We start from the raw sequence: 14,969 nt of genomic DNA on the forward strand, positions 1-14,969 counted from the left end.
TTCTCTTTTTTTAGTAGTTCTTCAAGGCATATTATGAACCAGCATCAAACTGGTTAAATTTCATAGCTATGTAGTGAGCCTTTTTTTTTAAGAGAGATTGGTGCCAGCTGCAGTGGGCCACTTGGGACCCCGAATTTCCGTGAACAAATAAGGTGCTGACATGGGCCTTAAATCCCTATATTCTGGTCCCTAACCCTGGTTAATCACTATTCCGGTTATATCTTTTTGGGGGGGATGCTTTCAAACATTTTTAGTATGTACATCTGTAGAGTTCCTCACGTCTTAGCTCTCTTTGCCCAGTCCCTAAAAGTTAAACCTCCTGAGTGGAGGTTGGATGCATATTCTTGACTCTCACGCATATGCACTCAAATCCAATACATGAATGCCAGCACACTGGTTCCCTTCCATGCCTCAGACAGTAAATGCTGCTGAGTATGTTTGAGTTGAACCTTAAAACTTTCTGTTAAGAAGGTTTTAAAAAAAACTTAAATTGTTACAGCCTATTTCATAGAACTGCTGGAGAAGACCCTCTGTGAAATGTGTATTTGGGGAGGGTGTGTGTGCACTGGTGCCTTCAGGGCAGTACTTTGGCCCAGATGTCCAGGCCCCCTTCAGCAGAAGGAACAGGAGGGTCCCCAAGCACAGCAGAATTGGCTTATCCCATTTTGAAGTAAGTGAAGTAATAGACATTACCACGTCAAAGGAGAGAGTGTCTCCATAAGACTATAAAGTCCAGAGTCTAAAACTGCCTAACTACACAACTGGTTGTGTGTCTCACTTTTCAGTGAGAACAGGGTTGTTGGAAGGAAATAAGTGTGTCCCTGTTTTCTTCAGGAAAATTTTGGGGGAGACCTGGTTACCAATATATTGGGAGGCCTGCCCTCTATTCTCTATCCAGGACAGGCTGGCTCTCTCCTTGGTTCTTCATTCTCATAGTTATTTTATTATACAGCCAGCATGGATTTTTTGCCTTCTGTAATGTTAAATTGAAAATACCCTCATGCCATTCTGATGCTTCCCATAAGCTCATTTCAAAACAAAACCTTACAAAACTTATAGTCCTGAACTCAGAAATGCTTGCTTAACAACCCTCTAAATTTTCATGGCAATACACAAAACAGTCAGAGGGAATTGAGAGTTTAAAGTGTAAAACAAGAGGAAAAAATTCAGACCAATGTTGGACTTTTTTCTGTCAGAGTTCTCATAATTTGTTGAAATTAATTAAAAATCAGCCAGGTTCACAGCGTTCCTGTAATCCTATTACTGATCTTGCCCCATACTCTGACCTTCATCTTCTGCAGTTTAAATTTAAAAAAATGCCTGGCAGATTTTTAATTAATTTAAGAAATTTAACCTTGAAGTCAATTATAAGCCTGGGCATGCTCAGTAACAAACTATCAGTGTTCTAAAAGCAGACTCAGAGCTGCTTGGCTAATCAGGAGGCCACACCCACACCAGACCTTTATTTAACTTTAGACAGTCATGGCTTCCCCCAAAGAATCCTGAGAAGTGTAGTTTGTGAAGGATGCTGAGAGGAGACTCCTGTTCCCCTGACAGAGCTCCAGGGGCTACAGTGGTTTAATACTCAGCCGCTCTGATTGAAACTGTGAGGGGAACAGGGCATCTCCTAGCAACTCTCAGCACCCTTCACTAACTACACTTCCCAGGATTCTTCGGGAGAAGCCATGACTGTCTGAAGTGGAGTAAAGGTCTGGTATGGATATGACTAGTGACAGCTCTGGTTTAAATTTGAGTGGGAGACTAATGTGCCTGCTGTAGAATAAAAAGGTGGGGGCAACACTGAAAAAACAATGATAGTGTTCACAATGTTTTCCTTTTGGAAAGGAAAGGGGCTTCCCCTCTGCTCAGTGCCAACCCACCCAATCTCTTCCCCTTCCCCCTTCCTCCCTCCCCCCCCCCAAGGTCAGTTTCACCAATCCTAAGCATGATTGTACTGCCTTCAAGTCAATTCCAACTTACGGCAACCTAGGGTTTTCATGAGGCTGAGAGGCAGTGACTGGCCCAAGGTCACCCCAGGTCATAATCCAGCACCTTAACCACTACGCCGCACTGGCTCTCAAGCATGATTGTACAGGAGTAAATCCCATTGAACTCAAAAAGCATGCAAATGATCAAACCTGCCCTGCCCTGCCCTCCTCCACCTGCCTCCTATCCCTCCCTCTTGCCAATTTCCTCCTCCTTCCTTTGCCCCTCCCCCTCCCTCCCCTATCCCGTTCCAATCCCCTCCTCCCCCTCTCTCCCCCATGGTCAATTTTTTCTATCCTAAACATGATTGCAAAGGAGTAAATCCCACTGAACTCAATAAATATGCAAATGATCAAACCTGCCCTCCTCTTCCCCTCCCCCTCCTGCCTGCTTCCAGAGAGTTGACAGTGTTTTGAGAAAGTCATCACTTCTCCACGATGCGTGCACACTTTTTTTTTTTATCCCATCATCATCTTTGGTCAAACAGGCCTTGCAAGTTTTTGAAACAATAGAAAAACCTGCCAAAGCTGTTTGGCCAGAGACAGAAGTGAGATGTATACGCTACAAGCAGTGATTCCTTTTATCAAATTGCCTTCATCTCTTTGGAAAAAGAAAGAGAGAAAACTCCCAATAATCTGTCTCTAGCCTGACAGAAACAGAGAAGTTAGTTACCCCCTGGTTTTCTAAGGGTCCAGGAACAAATTGTTCAAAGACAGGGTCATTTCTTAGCAGAAGCTGCTGGCAGAGAGAAACATGTGACAATATGGCACCCACTCATGCTGTGAAACTATATATTTCTCAGTTAATAAAGGAACAGGCTTGTGAATGATGCTGAGAAGACAGAAAAAGGGGAGAGGAGTGACTCATGTGGGCTGTGCAGATGTCTGTGTGGGATTCATCCCTTCACAAATCTGCTAAGACAGTTCTGTCACAGGGGATGTGGTGTCTGAAATAGACACTTCTGGAAATCGTAAGGTATTTGGTGAGTGAGTGGGCAGTGGAGAAGATTTGACTCCCTGCTCGGTGCGAGAGTGAAAGCAGGTCACGCAACCTTGTGCATTGGGTCCTGCCGGTGTCTGTTGTGACTCACAGCAAATGCAGGCAAGTGACAGGCGAGGGAAAGAGTTGGTCTCCACTCAGTCTGTGTGAATCATATAGGATGTGGCAGGGAGTGTATGGGAATGATTGCTTTCCTCCTTGCAGGTGTTTGGTTTGTTAAGATACAAGTGCCCAACTGTATGTATGAATGTGATTGTGGAGAATGAGAGAAGGAAAGGTGCGAGGCTGTTATTGGAAAATGGGGAGTGCCCCTGCAGAGGACTATAGAGGTGATGGTGGAAAGGGTGGATCACAGAAAACAGAAGGGCTATACAGAGAGGTGGCTCTGTCATATGGCAAGGTGTGTAAGCTGCCTCAAGGGATGGATTTTGGATGCTGTGAAAGTCAAAACAGGAAAATGCACGGATCCACAGGCACAATCTACCAGGACGTTCTCCTGCACAAGCCCCATTGAAATGAACAGAAACTGCACAGCAGCACTACTATGTGGGTTAAACCCTTCTAGGCCTCAGACTTTGAAAGCTTAAATTTTTTGGGGGGGAGTGGCTGATATCATTTTATCCAAATGCCATTCAACCTTGCATTACTATTTCCTGATGTTAAAAGCTCTTCAAAATTTGTACAACTTCCATTTTGTTCAGGGAGTAAAATTGTCAGCTCCTGAGAGAGAATTTCTGGTACCATCAAGGGGTGGAGAGTCCAGCAATGAAGGGGCAAATCCTCTAAGAGATATAATTGTTTCACATGCTTTCAAGTTCCCTGCCACAAAGCAACACATCTGTACATGGTAACAGGCCAGCATAGATCATCCTTACAAAATCTAGATTCCCATCACAAAGCACAAAGCAAAAAAACCACAGTACACAGTGCCACCCCGTCACTTCATGCTATCACCTGTATAGTATGCATACAGGCAACAATTATTATTAAGGAATTATGTGTTTAGAAGATATTCTAGAAAATAGTTACCCATTTACAGATAGGAAACACTGAGATTGAACATCTCTAACCCCTAAATCAATTAGTGAATTCATGGTGAGAACTCAAAATTCTTGTAAAGTGGATAACTCAAAAAAGTAAGTCATCTCTCCCATACATATGCAGACACATCCATTAACCACATATGTATGCCACCTTACCGTCTCTGCCACTTTCCCATTGCCACATCCAGGTATTGCTGCCTACACAACTTCTTTTGCATTCACATTCATTTTCATAAATCAATGGACATCTCATTCCTTCTCACATTCATACCATACGTTATTTCACTATGATTCCACTTACCACAATCATGGCTTCCCCCAAAGAATTCTGGGACGTGTAATGTGTGTGAAGGGTGCTGAGAGCTGTTAGGAAACTCCTACTCTCTTCACAGAGTTACAGTTGCCAGAGTGGTTTCAGTCCCTCTTACCAGAGAACTCTGGTAATTTTACCTCTATGAGGAGAAGAGGGTTCTCCTAACAACTCTCAGCACCATTCGCAAGCTACACTTCCCAGAATTCTTTGGGGGAAGCCATGATTGTGGTAAGTGGAATCATAATGGAATAAATGTATGGTGGTGTGAATGTGGTCTCCATCTCTTTTTCTTACATGCACCCTTCCTACTTGCTGCAGGCAGCTTCCTTGACCTTTCTTTTTCTGGGCTGTGGAGTGCTGTTCATTGCTACTGTGAGCCTGGTAGGCAGTTGAGCAGCAGATATAGGGCTTGTGGGAAAGAGTGTTGGCTAGGGCAGGGCTGCCACTTCATCAGCCTCATTGGCTGCCTCTGCTCATGGCAAGACAAGCCAGGTGAGCTGGGGCCAGACTATTATAGCTACCACTGCCTCCCGTGCCACCACAGAAAAGCCCCATCGAACCTCTGCCACTTGTGTCAGGGATGAAGCCAGGGTGCCAGGGCAAGCAGACTCTGGGCTGTTAAGTTAGGGCAAACAGCTGAAGTGGCTGCTGCCACCTATTGGCCACATGTCCGGAATGGCTGCTTGAGTCCTGCTTCCACCTTCCCTTCTTCCCCAATATCCATTTGAAATTTCACATGAGCATGTGAAAAACAAGCTTACACAGCAGCCCCATTAATATTTTGTTGTGGAGAAACCAAAAAATAATTGTTTCATTAAAGCAAACAACTGACAACTGGTCCCAAAATAATAACAATAAAAATAGGGAAAATAATATTTAAATAATAATTAATAAACTATCAAAAATAACAACTGACCAGGTTGGCAGCTTTCTGGTCAACTGGCAACTTTAACAGGGAGTTATTTGTGTGGAACAACCCTCAGGATTTGGATCTGAGAGAATATGTTACTCTGTTGTAATAGTGGAACCAACAAAGAACATGAAATTAAGGTGTTACTCTTTGTTAAGCACCACAAGATTCTTTGTTTTATTTTTTTTTACTAGTTTTATATTATGTATTTATTTAAAATATTTATATACCACCCTTCATTATCAAATTCCAGGATAACTGGCAAAATATATTAAAACAATATATATATTAAAAATATATAACTCAAAATCACCCATAGCATAAACCAGAGTAGAAAATTGTAAAACATATTGTGAAAAGCTAGGTATTAAAATCAGCAAATGCTTGACGAAAGAAATCAGTCTTTAACAGATGCCAAAACACAATTAAGTGTGGCATCTTGAAGGTTATGTTTCAAGTATGTGTCTCTCTGTGTGTCGGGGGGGTTAAATGGTTCTCTTGGACACAATAAGTTTTTCTCCGCAGCATTTTCACATGGAGGCTATTTTGAAATAACAGCTCCCCATGAGAACCTGAGTTAGTGTAGTTTCCACAGAGAGTCGTTGTGTTAGCCCTATTCAGGCGTTCGAAATCCCTCACATGATGAGGAAGAGTGTCCTTCCCCCACCTCCCCCCATGAAATGGAAGGATAACCTCTGCTGCAAGATGCCTGCTGTACTTGGGTAGGGCTCCCAGGGCAATTTAGAATCCTGGACGGCGACAGCAGAGTAGTGGCGGCAGTGGTGCTAGCATGCTCATTCTTGATCTCCCTCATCACATGAAAGAATGCTTGAATAGAGTCACATGAAACTACAGTTCCCAGGGTTCCCCAGGGAAAGGAAATTATTAAACCAGCTTTAAATCTGTAATGCAGACTTTAATGCATGCGTGCCTTTGACACATGCGTCAGATTGGTGTTGAGCCTTTAAAAAAAAAAACACCTCTGTGGATGCTTACCTAATGGCTCAGGGAATAAACAAGGCAGGGAGATCAGCAGATAGTCACAGTACACAACCCCACTTGTGCAACATTGTGTCACAAGGATGGCGCAACACAATCATCATGGAAAAAAGAGCTGCTGATTGCTTTCTGCACAGTACTGGAAGCTTTTTTGTTTTTGCAGGGGGGATGCATGTGAATGGCTTCTTGTCACAGCTGTACTCAAATTCTGCAGTTGCAGTAAACAATGCATGGGTGTGGACAAATATTTATTCATTTGTTTGTATGGCATATTTGTAAGTTGCTTTGGATTAGTAAAAAAAAGTATGTGCCTGATATATTTGGGAGGGTGTTTTGGTTTTGTCAGAAAAGGAGGAAGGAGGATGCATGATAGATCCTGAGATGAGGCAGTATATTTGCAACAACTGAGACGCAAGGCCTTGAGTATCCCAACCTGAAACATACATGAATGCACAGTAACAGCCTTGAAGTAGTGGGGGTGTCCCTTTCTCTTTGCATTCCCCTTTCATCATGTTGCAGTTCAACATGGTTAGGAAGTCCCTATGTTTGCCTAGCATGCTATCCTGGTGTCTGGACCCAGAACCAGCTGCAGTGTCGGCTAGCAGACACCTGATGTTGAGAGCTCTCTACTCTGCATCTTCTGCAGGGCCAAAAATCTAACATGTGAGGTCGCCCTTCACATATGTCCTTATAGGTGCAAGCACACTGCCATTAGAACCAAATGTTCTTCCTTAATCTGATGAAGCCCATGTTTTTCTTCCCCTCCTGACCTTTCTGTGTCCACCCACAGGAAAGGTTCCAGGTCAAGAATCCACCTTCTGCCTACATCCAGAAACTGAAGAGCTATCTTGACACGGGCGGATTCAGTGGAAAGGTGACTTCTAACTGGATAATGCAACCACCATCATGTGCTACTCTCTCCCCTAATTTTCTGTCCTTTTTCTCCCTTCCCTAACCCTACACCCCAATGGAGACTTTTGCAAGAGGTGAAAATGTTTTAAAGACAATTTTGTTTTAAAATAGAAGATTACCAGCATGGTTTAGTAACGTCTTAGCCTACAACCAACATGAGGGTCACTGCTAAATGTGTATTTTCCCTGCCTTCTCTCGTCCATGTTTACCATCCTAAATACCGATTTCTCTTCTGCCGCTAGGATTTTTTTTAAAAAAAGCATATGAAACTGAGTCCAATTCATATGACCACTCTCTGTGTGTGGCCTTTTGTTTCTGCCAAGAATCTTCTGAATCCCCCATTGTGAGCAGAAAGTGCAATTTTGCATGCCATTGCCGAATTCACATTTTTGGAAGGTTTACAGCAGTATGCAAAATTTGCAGCAAACATTGCAGGGTGCAATTTTGTACATTCTTGCAGACCGTAAAAGGTGGATTGAGCAGTAGCAGGCAGAATTTTGATTTCTGGTCTATGCTAGGAATCCATTTGCACCAAGTATAACGTGGTCTGACAAAATGCAAGTATCAGGCCATGTGAATATATGGTGCTTATATGTCCTCAGACTTGTCTGCAGGATTTACTGAATTTGTAGCAGAATCTTGTATTTTGTATCAAAAAGGGCTGATTTTTTTGAACTTGGGAAGCAACAAAGTACTGATGTTTTTAAAGAGCAAAACATGCATGCGACACCATCAGTTATGAATGGCACGCACACACACTTAAATGCCTGTGTAGCCCCTGCAAGAAATGCAAGATTTCTGTAGTCCAAGCTGGATTTCTTAAATTTGAATCATGATGTTTATTTGAGTAACTGCTTTTATTTTGGACATTTTCCCCATTTGCTATCAGTGCTTGTAGTTATGACCCTTGGCTACAATAATAATCTACCTCCTTGCAATAAGCAATTGGAAGAAGGGCAAAGCATATTCCATGCGTGGCCCTTGGCCTCATTGTATATGCCCCCTGCCATCTTTCATTCTTTCCCTTCCCTATCATTTTCCTCATCCAGTGTTAGCAATCCAGCTGCCACAGAAGATAGAGACTGACTGGTAGGCAGGCTCAATTATGAGCTTGGAGGCCCAGCACTGGAGCTGAGCAGCTATAGCTCTGCAGTTGGTCCTTTGACCTTCCATGTGCTCCTGCCTGCCTCCCAGTTCCTCTCTTCTCTTCAGAGGAATGGCAGCAAGATTGTTGCAAGACTGGATGAAGAGAACAATAAGAAAGGGATGGATAAAGTGGCAAGTCCTTGGTAGACAGGAGAGGTGCAGAAGTGGGGTGGGTGACAGAGAGAGAGGAGGAGGAAGAACGAGGAAAAGGGGATGTGTGAGAGAGAAAAGAGGGAGAGTGGATGGATGTGTCTGTGTGTTAATGGATGTGAGAGAGAATGTGATGGATGAGGCTGTGAGAAAGTTTGGGGTGGGTGGTGATCTTGAGAGAAAGGTGGCCTCCCCTCACACTGCTGCCATGCAGCCTTTGATGAAATGTAGTCCTTGATGGACCTAAAAAGGCCATCCATCCCTCATTTATTGCAAGGAAACCTGACTATTTAAATGCACATATGCCATTCTCAATTGCTGATCCTGTATATGTGCTTTTCCTACTTAAGCTTGGAACCCGAGTTCAAAAAAGTAATATATGAACTGGTTGCACAATGCAAGGAAGAGATTAGATGTCCTGTTGCTTGTTTGACAGCCTGTTAACCTGTGGGGGGGTTGTTTTGTGTTTTGCTTTTTTCACTCAGTTTAAGAGGCGGGTTCAAGAGTCCACCCAGATTCTTCGGGAGCTGGAGATATCTTTGAGGACAAACCATATTGGGTTAGTGCCAACGACAAATACCTTTATTGTTTATCTGCTGGTTAGGAGGCCTCCTGATGGCTAACCCTAGCAGTGTGCAATTGTAATAATTCTTCTCTGTCTCTGGGTTTTGAGGGCTCATGGCCACCTTGACTATTGCCTCCTGCAACCTGTCTTGGTGGTGGACAGCAGAAGTAAAGGTGTTCCTTTCGTCTATCAATAATGATAATATGTGTGTGTTTCAAAGTGAGATTGTCATAGTATTGATTTTCTATGTCAGAAGGGGAGGTGCATTGTGGACAGATTGGAAAGCATGTCTGGCACGTGCAGTGGGAACTTTCTTTATCTTTCATTATGACTGCATCCATACCCTTACGCGTACCTTGCATACCTTCCATATGCATGCATACCTTGGATGCAGTTCCAGAGAATCCCCCAGTCTGCAGGGGCTGCTTTGTAGGGGAGGCAGGAGGGGCTGCTGTGGCCTGAATAGCCTAGGGCATGGCTGGAAGCCCACATATGACCATTTGGAACCTGCCCTTCATTGAATGAATGAATATTCTCCTTAATATTTGTTTAATCCAGCTTCTAGCCTGCTCTCAATATGAGCTCAATAAAGGTAATGCGCAACACATATCTAGATGAAAAGTGGAATTGGGGGGGGCACACACCCTACAACACATACTATGAGTTTAAAACCAGCTCTTTTTAAAAAAGAAAAATCTTGATAATGCTCCAAACATGTAGACCTTGGGTGAATCTCCAGGAGGGCAGAGAGTCCCACAGCTGCAGGGCAATCCACTACCTGACCTCTTATCCAGGTTTGATTCCCAAGTGGAACAGTCAAGGGGGCATCCTCAGGCCTTGTACAGGTGATCTGTTTTTGGTTTTTAAAACAATGTTAGCAATGTTTGCTGTAGCATTAATGTTGCTATGGCATCAATACCAAAGGTAATCTGAACTATTTTTCTGCCCTAGGTGAAAATTAATTCTCTGCCCTCCCTTGCACCTTGTTATAATTGGGGTGTGGAGGAACTGCTGTGTTTTGTCCTTGAGGATTCTCCCAATTGCAACACCTTTTGCCAAATAATGGAGGGAAGGGAAAGGATTGTAATCAAATCATACTTGCCTCTGCTCCACAGTTTTGAGACCAGAGGATCTGGAGCAGGAGCTAAACTGTGTTTCCTCTCTCAGGAGTTTTCCCAATGACAGTCTCTCTTTTCTGCTCCATAAGAACTTTTTGAGAGAGTTTCCAATTAGCCTGCAACTCCTGGGATTCTTCTGCACCAAACAGCCCCCTGTACTGCTTATGGCTTGGTTAGCCCTAATTGAGTTATATTGCGGGGTGAGAGAGGTGAAGGGAGGAGAAAGAACCTTTTCAACCAAGGGAAGGCCGCCTTTCCATTATAAAACACATACACACACGCATATATGTGTACACCTAAACAAATATGCATATATGTGTACACACAAACAAACTTGCATCATTCCAGTAATGGGGAAAAGGAACGTCTCTCTCCTTCAAAGGAATCAAAGTTTTGAAAGGCTTTTAAATTTTTTCAAATAGCCAGTGTGACTATGACCTGGGAGACTAAGATTCAAATCCCCATGAAGCTCATTGGGTGACCTGGGCCTGTCACTGTCTCTCAGCCTAACCTGCCCCACAGGGTTGTTGTGTGGACAAAATGGACGGGGAGAATTATGTATGCCACCTTGAGCTTCTTGGAAGACAGGTAATAATAATAATAATAATAATAATAATAATAATAATAATAATAATGGAATAGTTGGCCATTGCTTCAGGGGAGGAGATACTAAAGTAGCCTGTTATGCACTGCCAGAAAAAGAGGATTTGCATCACCAGAAGGTTTAATTGGTCATGTGAACATAAATGTCATGCTGGTTAACTGCCCTGCCTCCTTTGTCAGTAGCTGAGCTGAGCTGAGTTGTGCCCGCCCGCCCCCGGTCCCATTCCAGCACCCCTTTTAACTTGGCCTGTATGAACAATCTGGGGGTTTGCGGCAAAGGTCTTGGCCCTCTGCAAAGTAGAAGGTGACCCTAGTATGTTGGAGGCAACAGCTGACACACCATTAATGACAGTGATGTATGCAGGCTAATTAACAGCTTAGATGGGGAAGCATTTATCTCCCTGGATTGCTTGCTTGCCAAGCAATTGGAGAATAAAAGGGAACAGTGGAAGCCAGCAAGCACAAGTTGTGTCAGCATTTTGTGACAAAATGTATTATCGGGCCCTGATGGAGTACAAAGGAGGAGCAAAATGTATTTTGGGAAGGAGCTCTGGGAGTGTATTGCAGCCCAAGGAAAGGGTGTCAAACATCTGATGGATTCATTTTTGCATTTGTCCTGGCTAGTAATTTTCACATGCTGCCTATATTGGTCAGAATGTACATTTGATTTTAAAATGACTCTATTATTTTCTATCCCACACTGACCACCATTTACAAATAACAAATTCCAGTCTAAATGGGTATTTCTAGCAGCCCTTGTGAAAAGTTCTGACCCTGGAAGATTTGTATTGAAATCCCTCCATCAGCCACTGACTCATAATAGGGTACAGTCATCATGGGGTATGTGTGTGTACGTTTGCATGGTGAACGCTTCCTCATGAGGCCATTTTCAACATATAATTTGAAGCTCACTGATAGATTTTTTTACCTCCAAATGGAAATGTTACACATAATCGAGAATGTAACCTTTTCCAGCTGTTGAGGGGATTGTGATTTTTCTGTGGGGACCTGCTCACAACTACGGCTCCAGAAAAATTGCATGGGTGATTAATTTGCACATAACACTTTTGCATGGATGTGCTCCTGAAATCCCTTAATAAAACTATCCCCACAGCTCCAAACATTATGTTTGTAATCACTCTGAATGAGCTCCTGCATGGCAAAATGTATTGGATAATTTTGGTTTTCATTCACTTTCCAGGTTGTTTGTAAATACCAGATCATGCCATGAAAAACATCAGGGGAAGGTTTTTGTGGTAATGTGAAAATATCAGTTACAAAATCCTTAAGATAAACCCACAACCTGGAATAAATGTAAGAAAATAATTGGGAGTGAATGCTAATTGCAATCCATATTGCTCCAGCAATAGAACTTTGGGTTTTCTGATGGAAAAGTTTGAAGTTCTTTTTTTCAGGCATCGGACAGCTTTTTAGCTGACTGTTGGTTTTTTTGTGCAAGGGAAGGCTGCACTTCATTTAATAGATGAAATCACCCAGATGGCCTTATTGGTGATTCACATTGTAAATAAGCACTTATAGGGGGGGAAATTGACCATGAATATCACTGAGCACAGCAGAGGGTGGGAGGGGTAAGGGAAGGCAGAAAGAAAGAGATGGCCTAAGGCAACTTTCCCCAACCTGGTGCCTTCAGGATGTTTTAGATTTCAACACCCATCAGCCCCAGCCAGCATGACCAATGGTCAGGATCAGGAATGGTGGGAGTTTTTGGATTTCAGCTTCTGTGGACCTGTAGGGCACCAGGTTGGGGAAAGCTGATATAATGGACAATATGTGAGACTTGGACTTAAATTCAAACCTCTCAATTTTGGAACTCATTGGGCAACTTTGGGCACATCTCTGACTCTCAGAACTGATTCAGAAATTTAGAAGGATGAGAAGGAGAGCCTTGCAAATAAGGCCAGAAAAGCTGTAAAACCACATATTTTACTCGTCCACCTGCCACTTGTACCTGTATAAGTATTTATAGAATATCAGCCTCCTGAAAAATGAGGGTGAGGATGAGGGCGAGGACTACCCCCTTCTAAATTACAAAAACATCCCTTACAGGTAATTCTTACTTGCCACAAGCAAGTCACTGGTGTCACATCCACACCACACATTTAAAACACTTTTATATCACTTTAAAAGTCAAAGCTTCCCCCAAAGAATCCTGGGAACTATAGTTTGTCACAGTTACAATATCCAGCACCCTTAACAAACCACAGTTCCCAGGATCACTTGAGGGAAGCCATAGCTGCTAAAAGTGGTATAAGAGTGCATTAAATGTACTTTATGATGTGGATGTCTCTTAATTAGCTATTTCCAAGCTTCAGTGGAGGCTTGTCTGTTCGAGCAGATGGGACAGTACTCCACCAACTCTGTCTGCTCTCAGCCAAACCCCTGCTTGCTGGTCTTCCTATTTACAACCAGTCCAGGGGGTGGCACTACCCTTCAGCATCCTCCTTAGGTCTCAACTTTGCTCTTGTAGAACTCTGCAGGGAGGAGGGTGGGGACCAAATTAGAATTAATTGGTTCTGCCCTTCCACAGTTGGGCTCCCTGCCTTCCGCCCCACCAGACCCTATGGGCAGCAGCCATCCCTGCCAAGTTTGATGTAGCATAGTCCTTACAGAATGCAAAATGAAGGTGGGGACATTTGAGTGCTCTTCTAGATCATATATCTTCACTGGTCACTGAAAGCTAGTACATCACAGAGCGCTGTTCTAGAGTCTAAATTAACATTCTCAGTGACCTGTTGGTTAAACCAAGTAGGAGAGGAGCTTTTGTTGTGAAGGGGCATTCAGACATGTGACTCCCCCTCTCTCCCTCCCCCCACATGCATCCATTCTCAAGTTATATCATCCCAGGGCCAGGACAACTGTAGAATATGCTTTTTCTGAATGTCTGGATTTGGCTTCCATTCTTCATTCCCATTTGGAAAATGGGACTATTACACATTTGATACATTTCTACTCAAAAGAAAGACCCATTGAGCTCAGTGGGCTTACACCCATGTAAGTGAGCATAAATCTGCAGCCTTAATAACATGCTTTCCATTATGGTTGTAAGAACAAATGAGAGAAGGATGACAAAGCACTTGGTATATTAAAATGCTGAAAAAGTATGAATAATATATTGATCAACATTTTTAAAAAGACAAAGATGTCTATCTCTGTCTAGAAATACTTGGGAAAGAAACATGAGAAAATACAAGCAAGAAATTCTGGAGAAAGTTGAGGGGAAACTCAGAAGTTGGGGGAAGGCCAGTATGTTACTATCCCCAGGTTTCATTCTAGAAGAAAAACAAATCTGTATGTTCTTCACCCTCCCCCTTCCCACAGCTGGGTCCAGGAATTCCTAAATGAAGAGAACAAAGGTCTTGATGTGTTGGTGGACTACCTTGCTTTTGCCCAGTGCTCTGTCACGTAAGTCACTGCTGCAGCTGGGCTGGAAAGGGGTGGGTAAGTAAAGATCAACGAAAGACAAGTGGGACCTGCAACAAAGTGTTGCAGTGTGAAGTGCTCCCTTTCACAGGATTCCCACAATTCCATTCTCCCCAGGAATGCCCCCTCTGCCTTCCTGCCAACAGTTAGTCAGTATTCTGTGGCCATTAAGCATGCTCAATCCTCATTGTGCTATTTTGGGGTTCCCTTCCCCCCCACTAAGGATTAATTTTTTCCCCTAAAGATTTTTCATACTTCTGAAAACCCTGGGGTTTCCTCAAGCCCATTGATTCTTCCCCCTTGTTCATGGGTAGTGCTGGTTTGGCTACATAAGCGATGGCTCTTACAGCTTGAACTCCAGAAATAAAGGAAAAGATTGTGATGGATCTGTTGTCCCAGGTGAAGCTTCTTACCTTGTTGTTGTGAGCCCTGATCCAACAGGGAACATCAGCATGTACCCAATAATACATGTATAGACTGGGACTGAAAGAGCTGCTTTGTCCCAAGAACTTGCATTTACCAGGTGTACTTTTTGTCTCTAGACAGACACCTGTTACAAACAGCTACCAAAGCAGTTTGGTGTTTGGCTTAGCAAGACAGACATACTGTTTGAGAAAAGCCAAGTATGATACCCCCATGGAGTTCACAAAACTTATTTTCACTATTCTTTGGATCTTGGCCATAGATAGTACTTTATATATGGACCTGAGTGCTCAGTTTTCCTCTTGAAGGGAGAAGAGCTCCACTTTGTAAAATCTAACCTATATTTCTCCCTCATTCTCAC

At 43.2% G+C, this 14,969-nt stretch overlaps 1 protein-coding gene across 5 annotated transcripts in view; it reads left to right on the forward strand.

Annotated features, from left to right (window-relative positions):
• The window catches only part of FMNL1 (formin like 1), a 133,152-nt gene that overhangs the window by 67,547 nt on the left and 50,636 nt on the right, over nucleotides 1–14,969 (forward strand). For all 5 annotated transcript variants that reach the window (XM_061592187.1, XM_061592185.1, XM_061592183.1 and 2 more), the window contains exons 3-5: nucleotides 7,041–7,124; nucleotides 8,944–9,017; nucleotides 14,084–14,167. In XM_061592187.1, the coding sequence (XP_061448171.1) occupies nucleotides 7,041–7,124; nucleotides 8,944–9,017; nucleotides 14,084–14,167 (242 nt within the window). The remainder of the gene's footprint in view (nucleotides 1–7,040; nucleotides 7,125–8,943; nucleotides 9,018–14,083; nucleotides 14,168–14,969) is intronic.

This window comes from Rhineura floridana, chromosome 11, assembly GCF_030035675.1.
Source record: "Rhineura floridana isolate rRhiFlo1 chromosome 11, rRhiFlo1.hap2, whole genome shotgun sequence".
Taxonomy (NCBI): domain Eukaryota; kingdom Metazoa; phylum Chordata; class Lepidosauria; order Squamata; family Rhineuridae; genus Rhineura; species Rhineura floridana.